The 12861-nt window shown below is 34.7% G+C and overlaps 2 protein-coding genes across 2 annotated transcripts; one reads left to right on the top strand and one right to left on the bottom strand.

Moving 5' to 3' along the window:
• Nucleotides 1–2819: 2819 nt before the first annotated feature.
• Nucleotides 2820–3755, bottom strand: LOC137186890 (olfactory receptor 52B2-like). Its single transcript, XM_067595920.1, has one exon. The coding sequence runs from the start codon at nucleotides 3753–3755 to the stop codon at nucleotides 2820–2822; it is 936 nt and encodes a 311-aa protein (XP_067452021.1).
• A 4680-nt stretch (nucleotides 3756–8435) lies between these two features.
• Nucleotides 8436–9371, top strand: LOC137186766 (olfactory receptor 52N5-like). The gene has a single exon (XM_067595816.1). The coding sequence runs from the start codon at nucleotides 8436–8438 to the stop codon at nucleotides 9369–9371; it is 936 nt and encodes a 311-aa protein (XP_067451917.1).
• The last annotated feature ends 3490 nt before the right edge of the window (nucleotides 9372–12861 follow it).

Genomic DNA, 12861 nt, shown 5'->3' with positions numbered 1-12861 from the left:
GGGGTGAACTATGTGCTTGCATATTGACATGATAAAAACTGTGTGTGCAAAAAAGCAGAATATAAATAGAAGTATAAAGACTATGTGTATGCATGCTGACAGGATAAAATTCTATGTGTGTGCTTGCAAAAAAGCAGAATATAAATAGAAATATGAATACTAATGTAGATATAAATATAAATTTGAGTGTAAATAAACTGTGTGTGTATTAACAGAATATATACTGCATGTACAGTTAACAATTAAAATATTAAATCTATATATATCTACACAGTGCAGGACAGACAAAGACACAATATACACAATATGAATTTGAATGAGATATGGAGGTGAAGTCTTGCTATGTTTACAGTCTTTTACTGTCCATGTTAAAGATGGCCATTGCCTGGGGAAGAAAGCTGCGGAGGTGGCCGGTGTTCTTGATTCTGGGGGCTCTTGATGTTATTTTCCTCTGAGAGGGGAGTTTTTGGAAGAGGGGCTGGCAGGGGTGAGAGGGGTCAGACATGATCTTATCCACTCTCTTTCTGAACCGGGAGTTGTAAACTGAGTAATCACTGAGCAACGTAGATGAATCGTTGGGATTGTTCAGGCTGACAGCATATTCTGACCTGCTCAAAGTCACTGTTCCTTTGTGAGCAGCTAAACCGAGACAGGATGCTTAATTGAGACAAAGTAATGCATCTGAAATGCATCCAATCTGGCTTCTTCTAATTATACGATCTTTTGTCATAATTATGAGATCTTTTGTCATAATTATAAGCTACAGAAGTCATAATTACAAATAAGGCCTCCATTTTTTTTCTTTGGTGAATGCAATATGCTTCCATATTAGATAGATAGCTTACTTGCTTACTAGTTACTCTTTTAGCTACCTGCCAACTTTGCAAAACAAATATACATGTTATAGCTCTTTAGTTGTTGTCAAAATAAATACATGCCACTCCTAAAAAAAAGCAAAATGTGACAGAAGGAAGGTATAGGTGTTTATTTTGAACTAATAATGCAAAGTTGCACTCTTATGAGTTGAATAGTAGACCAACACCATCTCATGAAAAAAGTATGAAATTCATCCAGTGTGGACCATAAACTGAATTAGTATAATCATAATGGCTATATATTTTATTTTCATTATAATCACTAGTCTAACCTGTCAATCAAATCTGATTTCATACTGTAAGAGCTAGTGAGAAAAGACTTTGATAGCCATTCCAGAAACATTTCTTTCAAATCATCCTTGTATTTTGCTAAGACGACCTCTGATTTTGAGCATGAAAATATCAGTTTTACTGGCAGGGAGTGTTTAAGCTCCAGTGTAGTAAAGGACAAATGGTCAATGCCAGTTTTATTGATTTTACTTGTATTTATTGAACACTGAGTTACAAACTAATTTCACATACAACACAAACACGACTCAGATGGGATCCAAACTGAGTTTAATCCATCATTTCCCAGCATTGTCTATGTATTATCTATTATAAACAAATATTACTAATGCTGCTGAATATTACATGGATGTGGCTTGTATTTAAGGCACTAACTGTGAATTCCCCAGTAAAAACTCAGAAGCTACTTAACAGTTTTTGGGGTGATGCTTTACTTTACCTCAGGGGGACACAAAAATAGTAACTAGAGTTTAAATAATTAGTAATAAAGTGAGTATTTACTAGTTTTGTGCCGCTCAGTGTCTGACTTGGAGTTAATCAGGAACATTTCAGGAAGAATGTGGTCAGTATGCCAATTCACAGATATCTATGAACTAACCATTACGTAATGATTTAGGAATATGGTATCTTTAAGTCTTTTCCATAGTAGCTAATCAATATCTACTATAAAGTCCTGGATTCAGAGTTATTCAGTTGTGATAAGAGGTAGTCTGGTCTGAGCAGAAACGCAAGCACAAACCAGGATGCCCCAAAACAGCCCCTTTACTCTTTTATTTACTTCGCTTCTTGATATGTATGAAAAAATAGTTATTGACACGAGTTTTCATCTGACTGAGTTTAATATATTATATTATAAAAGTGAATTTTTTCAGAATAGTTGAATTTTATTAACAAACAACAAGGCAAACATAAGCACTCTCTTTTTTAAAAAAAAAAAAAAAAGATTAAACACAACATTAAAACATACCGTCAAATGAGAGGAGGACAAGGCCAAGTAAAGCTTAGAGGCAGCTTTACTAAGACTTATAAATGGAAAGGTTATTTAAATGACTACATATAAGACTATGTGCAGTATCAGACCAATATCTCAATTTAGAATTACAAGCTATTGCACTTAAACAACACAAAGCACTGTACACACCAACAGAAACACAAAAGAAGAGATCATAATGAAAGGTTTTTCCAAGTTGTAACAAGCAAAAATAGTCAACTAAAACACATATATATTTCAACCAGTTCCACCGAACATTATCAATTGTCAGACTAGAACTCTTAAAACTTGAATTGGTGTCACTGACTGGGCTAAAGATGTTCCCACCTTATACTGTGCAAAACATTTTTTTTGTAAGTTGGATTGAAGAAGAATTTCATTTACAAAATGTTCAACCAGTACAGCTCAAATTCACAATAAAATGTCCTGTCCTACATTAGAAAACTGCATTTTCATACAGAATTTAGAGTTTTCACAAAGAGCAAAAATTAGATTTTAGTACACTTTGAAGATCATGCAGATTGTTATGGTTCCATGTATAGCTGATATTGTTTCCACAATATTGTTTACACTACCAAAATGTTCCTGAGATAGCACAGTGTTACAATCATGATTGGAGCTCAAAAAGACAAACTTCAATGCCATGAACCACCTTGTGCAAAGATTTAAATGGTTGCTCTATTTTTCAAGACTTTAAGGAAAGTGCTTCGTATTTCATGAGTATACAGCCCATATACAATTGGATTCAGAAGTGGGGGTACAAGAAATATTAGCATGCCCATTATCTTTTGCAGGTCAGTTGAAACATTTTTGAACCTGTGAGATAAAATTGTGAAAGTTCCCGCAACCTCAAATATGATCAATATAACCAGCTGTGCAACACACGTGTTGATAGCTTTTGTCTTTGCATCAGACCTCCTTGTGACCACACATGTGATCAGAATCTTAACATAAGAGAATGCCTGAACAGACACACTTACAGCTTGCATGACAGCTGTGTTAAATAATCCTATGATATTATTAACAGTTGTGTTCCCACATGTGAGTTTCAGAAGAGATGGGTTATCACAGAAGACATTCATAATAACAGATTTGCACCTGGGAAGCCTTGTCTGCAAAGAGAACAGTGATACAATCAAGACAAAGTCAAGACCCCAAACTAGACAGATAATACAAGTAACACCTCTGGGTGTCATAATGGAGCTGTAGCGTAATGGCATACAGATGGCAACATAACGATCAAAAGACATTGCTGCTAGGATAAACAGAATACCACCACCATACATATGGAGTAAGAATGCTTGTAAAACACAGAGAGGATAGTAAACCTTATTAGTTTCGGTTACAATGTCTGAAAGCACTTTTGGTAGCATTGCAGTTATGCCTATCAGATCATTCAGAGGAAGATTAAACAGGATGAAATACATGGGTTTATGAAGGTTCCTCTTTAGAATGATCAACGTCAGTAAGGTCAGGTTGCAAAAAATGCCAAAACAATAAATTGTAATACCAAAAAAGAATACAGGATACTTTCCTCCAGGTGGAATAACAAATGGGTCCAGGGTTAATTCAAAGCTGAACCCAAAAGATTTGTTTTCCATTTTCAGCTTGATTAGTAAGGAGAAAAACAGTCATGGAATTTCATCACCGGAAACTGACTCAATGTCTAAAGCAGTCACAAAAGAACAAGCCACTTGCAGTACAAGCAGTGCTGCACGAAGTGTTGAGGACTGCCCTGCCCACCTAGCTTTATATAATGGCATCATAACGATAACCATAACCTGTTTACGTCACCGTTTGCCTCTGGGATTGTTAGCTGCTTTGCAAAGATGAATAATGTCAGGGTTACTTACAGAATTGCATTAAGTATTGGGGTCTTGTAACTAACAACAACAACTAAAGTAAAAAGTAAGATTTTCTTTATTTGAATTCGATTTTCGATTAGTTCCCGCAAAATAATTTGTACACACAAATTACTTAGGTTACAATTCTTTATGACCTAAATAATTAATTAAGAAGGTCCTCAGATCATTTAATTAAAATGAAAATCATTAAATTATGGTAGTTCACAAGTGACAGCACCATAAGGAATAAGCTAAAGAGGTAAGAAACACATAGAGGAACTGTTTGAAATTAAGTAGATAAAACAGAATATGAGTAATGGACAATCAACATTAAACCCTTACCCTAACCTACATTTATACTGTGATGGCCTGGTAAGTAGTATTCTATGTTACTGGAAATGTAAAGCTTCAACCAATTAGAGTTATGCATTTACCATACAACTGCCATATTGCACACTCTTATAAATAATGGTTTGCACACCCAAATCAGTTTGATTGTTCCTTTTATGGCAATTTTTCCCTTTTAGTCAAATTTGGTTGCACACACCCCAGTCCCCCTTTTTGTTTTTGGTTGAGCGCAATGTTGTTTACCTCTACTTGGATGTATAAATATATAAATAACAGTATAGGGAATTGGCTGAAATGGAAACAAGATTCTGCTGCAAGACATTCTGCTGGTACAGAGGTACAAAGATGCTTAGATTGTAAAAAAAAGTTAATGCCAGATTTATTCTTGTTGTTTGTTTGTATCCCTGATAAATAAAAATAGAAAAAGTGGTGTAACAACCAATTTAATGTTCAAATGCAAATACATAGGCTTATACTACTCTCTTCTCAATACTGCTTCAGTAACATATTATTCATCATGACCAATAATATATTGTACAATCATACCGAAATCATACCGACCACTCTTAGGTTTAAGAACATTTTTAAGAAAACAAAAAAGGTTTGATAAATAGTTTTTATTCTTAAATTTGTGAATAGGAGTATAAGTGAAGGATTTTGATAAATATGTGCTCAGACATTCAGTCATGAATCTGTGATGGAAGGATATTTTCATATGTTAGTAATGTCAGGTTTTATTGTGCACTGTGTAAAGAAATAATACCAAATATCAACATTGTTTCTTATGATTAATGAAGTATTGTCAAAGTATTATGTCTTTTGTGTGAGATCACAGTTGGGGTATAATGTGTTTGATCACAGGCCCCTAGGTAGGACCATTTAAGTTTTTTTGCTATTACTAAGTTTACTGAAGGTATCAGGGCTCCTGCACTGTGGGACAATCTATTCCTCGAAACTGGGCTATCGATATCATCTTTGTAATACCACATTTCAGGGCTTTATGTATATTGTTTTTATATTTTCTTTCTTTTTACTGTAACTGTAATTAGTGTTTTATCTACCATATGTCTTTCTCAGAGTTTGAATGTTATAAATGTAATTGAGTTGGATTAAATGTGGACTCTCAAGTCTAATATCAAAGTAGTGCTACATAGTGCTACAATACTTTTGCTCTGCTGGGAAGGCCTGACTGGAGCTAGCCTACTCTTCTTTAGTTTTCCATTACCATAAAAAGGCTGAATTTTGAAGGCTGAAATGATCTTTTCCAATAACTCTTCAGTTAAAGCGCTACTGCAACAGTATTATGTAACTGGATACATAACAAGTTGTCAGAATTACATCAGCAAGATGTCTCATTACTTTGTCAAAACACATTTATTAATGAGCCCCCTTGAGATGTGAGTAAATGATGTGTTATTAACTGTCTCACATTGTAATTAATCCCTGGACAATGATGAGATTGTTATTTGCTAATGAAGGATGTTGTTTAATAATACCCGTGGGAAGCTGTAACATGTGAGGTTGCATATGACATAACTTGTTGACACTGATTTCTTAACTTTAAACACTAAATGTTATTTTTTTTTTTTAATTTAACAGATTAAGATCACAGTTTTAAGTTTATGAACCACAGAATAGACTGCTGAATTATTTTGATTTTTTTCCATTCATCCGCAGTGAATTTAGCAATAAATCAACAGTTTTAATTAATAATTTCAAACATCGTATTAACTTAAAAACATATCACAATTGCACTGTTTAGCCTTTTCATATGTGTTGTATTTCTCAGAAGATTTGTTTCAATTAGTATGTAATTGAAACAGCACTGCAGTGGTCACATCAGGCCTTTGGGAAAGAGAACCATGTTCATGCACACAAAAGGGCAGTTAGGACATTAGGATATTAGGAAAGACTAATCATTTCACCCATGAGAAACGGACATGATGGACCCTGAGCTGCTTTGATAATTGATTTGATCCTCTAATTACTTTCTGTGGTCTTTCTACGGTACCTTTTACACTAAATGAGGTCAGATACATACTATACTGGACTATGCAACCATTGTTTATCATAATCCTTCTAAAACTAGTCTTCTTCCACTCAATGTCATATATAATAGACTCAGCAGATTTGCATTAGAATGTTCTTTATGCATTACTGTACAAAACTTCATATGCTCAGGCTCTCTATGAGCATATGGCTCTCTCTCGATACAAGATGACAAATTCATTGGTATCAACTTATTTTAAATGTATTCATTTTAACTATTGCTTAAAACAATTCTTTGTCCCTCATACTTCAAATTACTCACTAAGACGCTCTGATCAGCTCATCTTTATGAGGCCATTTGTCACCGAGGAAGTATGGTTCCTTTCAATTTGAATAATTTACATGTACATACTGTATTTGTTCTCTGTCTACATTTGGCTTATTTAAAAATGTTTAGTTTTTTAAAAGGAATTGCATGTGTTTTCAGCAATGTTATCACTCACTGTCACTTTATAGTTTGATCTTTTTTTCTTATAATATTGTCTATCCTAAGGCTGTAACTCTTTTCCATTTTTGTTATTGAGTTGATTGTCTTTTTTCTTTTGTATTGTTATGTTCTGTGTCGTGCCTTGTCTTGAAAACCCGTTGAAAACAGATGATACATCTCAAGAGGTGTACCCCAATATAATAAATTTTCCTATATACATAACAACAACACCAACATATAAAGGCACTGTAAGTGGCTTTTACATATCAATATAATGTTTTTGTCAAAATGAAAATGTATATTTCTTACTGGTGTTCAAACTCAATTTCAGTTTTGGGTCACTGAATAGTTGTAACATTTTAATGTTAATACATTAAAATCAAATTAGAAATATAGCTGCAAGCGGCAGTTCATGGGTTCAAACCTTTTTGTGCTCAACAGAAGGACATAGCGCAATCGTCAAAAATTAAAGCTGCAAGCTAAAACGAGCAAAAACAAGTTTCAGGCTTCACAAAGGTGTAAAAAAAAAAGTCACTTTAGGTAGTTTAACTCTTAAATGCAGCACCACCATCTGGCCGATTGGGCTCATGTTTCTTGGGAAGCATATGCCCATCATTTCCAATTACTTTGGGGTTTGAACCCTAATGATTTACTTTTAAGCTGACTTTATTCAGAAAAGTTTGATTGGAGCTTTGGTCAATCACTGATTGTTGTCTTGATATTTACTAATATATTAGATCAACTATGATGTGCACTTGAACTAAGAGCTAACTTTTCATTTTAAACCCTGACTGTTATGCTATTTGTCGATTTGTCTACAATTTCATTAAAGTCAAGCCATTGTGCAACAATCATTTGGATAATTGAGGTCAGATGCCCTTTTAATCAATACACTGTCCTCAGGGGTTTCTTGAATTGTCTCTTTTTCATTTCAAACTACTGATTTCCATGCCTAAACATGTAGGAATCTACAAGAAGCCTAAGCCTTGTTAAATAAAACACTGGAGCTCAAATGGGAAAGACAGTGAGTCAGTGACATATGTCACACTGATGATAAAAGAGCTCAAGATCATGCTGCTGAGCCGGGATTCCCAACTCCACAGGCAAGGAAGGTACTGTCATCTCTTGGAACAACTGCTTGTGTTATTTCAACATACGATACCATACCTGCTTGTAGGTTGTGCATTTATTTTATATATGTACAAGACAAAGGTCAACATCATTTTTGACACATTTAATGTCACTTTAATGTATATAATGTGACTACTCTGCATCTTTATGGTTAATTTTATAATACTTGTACTTGTCATTACAGCACACTTTTGTTCTTAGATGTTTAAAGTATTTCTGCACAAGAAGGGACTGAAAATATTAGTCGAAGTAGTAAGTACTGTCTACACAAAAAGCATTTTTGATTTTATATTGAATTATTAAAAGTTTTATTTCCTTAATCATACTTTTGATTTTTTACTTGATGCATATTTGGACAAAAGCATGAATAATTGCCATAAATAAGTATTGCCTTTATACATCTTATCATATGCAGCATTTTTCCACCTGTCACTACCATCAAAACTTTTTTCTCTTTCAGGTTTCCCTCCTGGTAAAACAGAATGGAAAGCAACATGTCAATGTCAAGTGATATCCTAGAGATCCAAGGCTTTAACATATCTCCAAAGTTTACATACCCTCTGTTTTTCTTACTGCTGTTTGTTTACTCTTCCCTGCTTTTTTCCAACATTGGAGTTCTATTGGTTATCATCACTGAGAAGAGTTTGCACCAGCCAATGTACATTCTCTTTTGTAACCTGTCTGTCAATGATCTAATAGGTAACACAGTCCTACTGCCACAGCTGATGGCTCACATCATTTCAACTGAACGGTTTATCACATACAACCAGTGTGTTGCTCAAGCCTTTCACAGCCACACATTCGGATCAGCTTCACATATGATTCTCACCATTATGGCAATTGACAGATATGTAGCAATATGTCACCCTTTGAGGTACAGCTCAATTATGACCACCAGAGCTGTGTTTGGGCTGTCTGCAGCTGCATGGGGGCTGTCACTAGCGCTTGTGTCTGTTTTAATAGGACTCACTGTAAGGCTGTCCCGTTGTAGATCGCTTATACAAAATGCTTATTGTGACAATGCATCATTGTTCAAGCTATCTTGTGAGGATGTGTCCATCAACAATATCTATGGACTCTTTTTCACTGTGCTGCTGTTTAGTTGCTCAATGGGAAGCATAGCTGTCACCTATTTCAGAATAGCTCTCATCTGCTGGATCAAGAAAAACAAAGAGTTGAATAACAGAGCACTGCAAACCTGTGCGAGCCACCTTGTTCTTTATCTTATTATGCTTTGGTCAGGTTTTTTAACCATCATATTGCACCGTTTCCCAGATCACCCAGATTTAAGGAAGATTGCATACATTTTGTTTCATGTTGTTCCTGCTAATTTGAATCCAGTCATTTATGGAATGCAAACAAGGTCATTACGAGCTAAAATTATCCAGATACTTCATAGAGAAGTGACACCAGCCTAACACCTCCTGTCTTCTGTTGTTAGTATACAGCTTGAACATAGACATACACACGGATAATTGTTTTCACCTGTACTAAAACCTGTCTATATCAGGAACACAAAGATGTTGTTATAAACAGATGGTTATGTTTTTAAAGCGTTACATGGTACCAGCAAGGAATTTATATTTTCAGTTGCCTCTGTGAAGACAGGAAGGTCTGCAACTCCTGTAGATCATTAAAGCAGCTGTTCTCTTGCAGATGATGTGACTTACACAGTAAGACCAAAGTTTGGCTCACAATCACATTTGTTTCAACATTTTAAAAACTTTCTCTCTGTGTTATGAACAGGATAGGAAACCCAAAATCTTATGTTACCAAATGTCATGGTGTTGTAGATAAATCCATGAGTGTTGATAGTAGTTTCCTGTGTGCTGACACCCACAACAAGCTCTCTACCAACCTCTTGTGTCTTAATGCTAGAATAGCATCAAGGGCCTTGTTTTGTGCTCTGTTCTGTGTTATGAATAACTTTTATTGTTGGAAAGTTTACAGAAATCTTAATTTATATTGACCTTTGCTGAAATGTTCCTATCAATAAGAATAATTTTCAGTTGAAGGGATTATGGTGATGTTTCATGTTGTGCAATCATTATTAACAGCTTATAACTCAAAGACTACACTCTGAAGAGGCTGTCAATACTGTGTTTCACTACAGTACAATAATACAATACAAAAAACTTAACTTGTGCATATAATATTGTGCATGCAATGTGCAACTGTATAAGCTCACACAAATACACAGCAATACATCACATTCTTAAGCCCTTAAACTCCACAGAATACATCAACTTTTACTTTTTACTTTTACACTTTTACTCATTTTACATCAACATATCCTAAATTAACAGCAGCTAGGCTACTGTACTTACTTATTGAATGACATTGAATCCATCCTAAAGTGTCCTACACAGTGAGCTTTTAACTTTTTTTGCTTCCCTTATGCTAAATGGTGACTTAAGATAAAAGGAAATAAAGATTGTTGGCCACATTATGAATGTGTGCGGGACATAATCCTGCAGTGTCTCTTAGCTAATAAAATAATAAAACATTTGTTTAGGCTAAAATGATTTAAGATGCTGTAAACACATCAGGCTTGTTCTAACATTTCAGTTTGTATTGAAGCATTACTTATCTCCACTCCCACACTCAGATGCATGACCTCAACAGAATGTATGTACCTGTTATTTAGAAAACCTATAAGATAAAAAACTTGAAGAACTAGAAGAATTTTACAAGATTAGGCTAAAGATATTTCTGAATAAGTAGAAATGTACTGAGTATTCACAGAAATACTGCTGAGAGTGTATTCCAAGTTTAATTCTGAACTTATCTGAACTTGACAATGCAGATTTTCAGTAATAGAAATAACAGTGTATTCAAATCACAGTCCTGCTGATGAAGCATTCAAACTGTTTGCCTTCAGATTGAAGACTTATAATAGTGGGGCACCATAGCTAACCAATTGTTCATTTTGTGATAAAAGCGCCAAATTTGGCACATATATAGCTTAATATATTTAGAAGAAATATGGATATTGGGCCATTGCAGACCGGCATTCTGATGACCATAGCAGCCATTTTCCAAAATCATACATTGCTTCTGTCTTCACCCACCCCCAGTCAGTTGATGGCAGCACAGGGTCTGGTAGCAGTGTCTTCCCCCAGATGTGAACACCCTGGTCAACAGCTCCACTAGAGCAGCTCAGGTAGGCAGTATTTGCTGTCCTGAGTTTTTCCAAGGAAAGACCTTCCTTCTTGCATGGTCCACCTTGGTGCAAGTGCTGGTTCTTTCAAAAAGAAAGAACCAAAAAAGAAACAAAAAAGAAAAGAACTTACTTTTGGTCTTCCCATGGCCTTCAGGAGACTCAAATGATGCTACTTCCTGTTGATCATGTGACTTGTGGAATGTCCCATATTTTTAGAGGAGGGACAGGACTGAGTGAAAACCTGGGGACATGACTAAAATGTGTATTTTAACTAACATATTATGAATTTCCAATGATAAATGTATTTTATATCTAAATTGTAAATAGAGTCGCACAATATTACAAAAAAATAAGATTTCTGAAGAACTCTAATCATATTTCATGCAGAAGTAGTGTTAGAGAGTGGGGACAGGCTAAAATCCTGTTTTTTCAGTGTTCTAGGTAGGTGTTACATGATGTATCTTCAAATTGCAATTAGGACAAAGTGCAGGACTTTTTGCTTGATAATATAATGTTATATACAGATGCTTTTCATGCATATTTATGCACGTAATGTCCTGGGGACGGAACAGGCACAGATTCAATGGAATGGTTATAATAATGAAAGGACCAATTACTTTGTAAAAATCCATAGAATTGTGAATGAGTATTTTATTTGGTTCTCAGGGTTACTAGGATTTAGACTATGTCTATTATTGCATATGGGTCCAATGGAAAAGGAAAATTTGACCAACCACGGTTATCCAGTTTTGTTCCCAATATATCTATCAACACATCTGCTAAATTTGGTGCTTTTATCACAAAATAAACAACTGTTATATGTTGAGCTGTGCCGCCCCACTATAACCCATTTTGCAACATAAAGGCCAGGGATAATACACATCAAAAGCAAAGCAAATGGTGGTGATCCAGGGGATTTAAGAGATAATCCATGTGAGTTACATTAAGATGTTCTGCTCTGCTTGTATGTACAGACCCTTATCTGAATGTTTTTCTTAACATGTTGCCTCCTCTGTAAAGTTAGGCAATTCTCTGTCATGATAGTAAAGATACATTTTCCACCCAAGCAAAATTGTGATTTTTACCTCACATATATAATAGTGTGTTTGTGTGTGTATTTCTATTTTCCAACAATTTAAAAAAAAAAAAAATCCATGTTACAGTATATGACCATTATACATGCTTTGTCATTGTATTCTGATCCAGGGATTCATGGGACCCTGACAACTACTTATTTTCATTCTATCATGAGTGACATTGGTTGAATTAAGTAAAATATTTAAATTAAAAATTCCCAAGTTCCTGAATTATCTTGAAACCTCAGTGTTCAGTCAGACCTCAGTGAGTGAGTTTGCTCTCAGGGCACTATTAGGACAAAATGTATAGTCTTTTTGTGTTTAATTTCTGTGTTCCTACAGTAGTTTTGTGAATGTATTAAAATGCATTATTATATACTATGTAATTAAATATGATTAGAACACAAAAGTGATTGGTAATTGAATTTCCTCCTGTAAAAAAAATATCTGCCAACAGACTTTTCTTTGCTGAGCTTAATAACTTTCACACAGCATCAGAAAGTTAAGGATACAAGTTTGCCACAACAAATTCATATACAAGAAAATTGGGCTTGGGTTGTCATTGTATTCTAATCCAGGGGTTATTGGGAGCCTGAGAACTCCTCGTTGTCATTCTAGCATGAATGGCATTGGTTAAATTTAATAAAATATATAAAATTTCCAACTTTC

The sequence above is a fragment of the Thunnus thynnus genome, chromosome 7 (genome assembly GCF_963924715.1).
Source record: "Thunnus thynnus chromosome 7, fThuThy2.1, whole genome shotgun sequence".
NCBI classification, from domain to species: Eukaryota; Metazoa; Chordata; class Actinopteri; order Scombriformes; family Scombridae; genus Thunnus; species Thunnus thynnus.
This window is presented reverse-complemented; position numbering and strand designations above follow the sequence as displayed.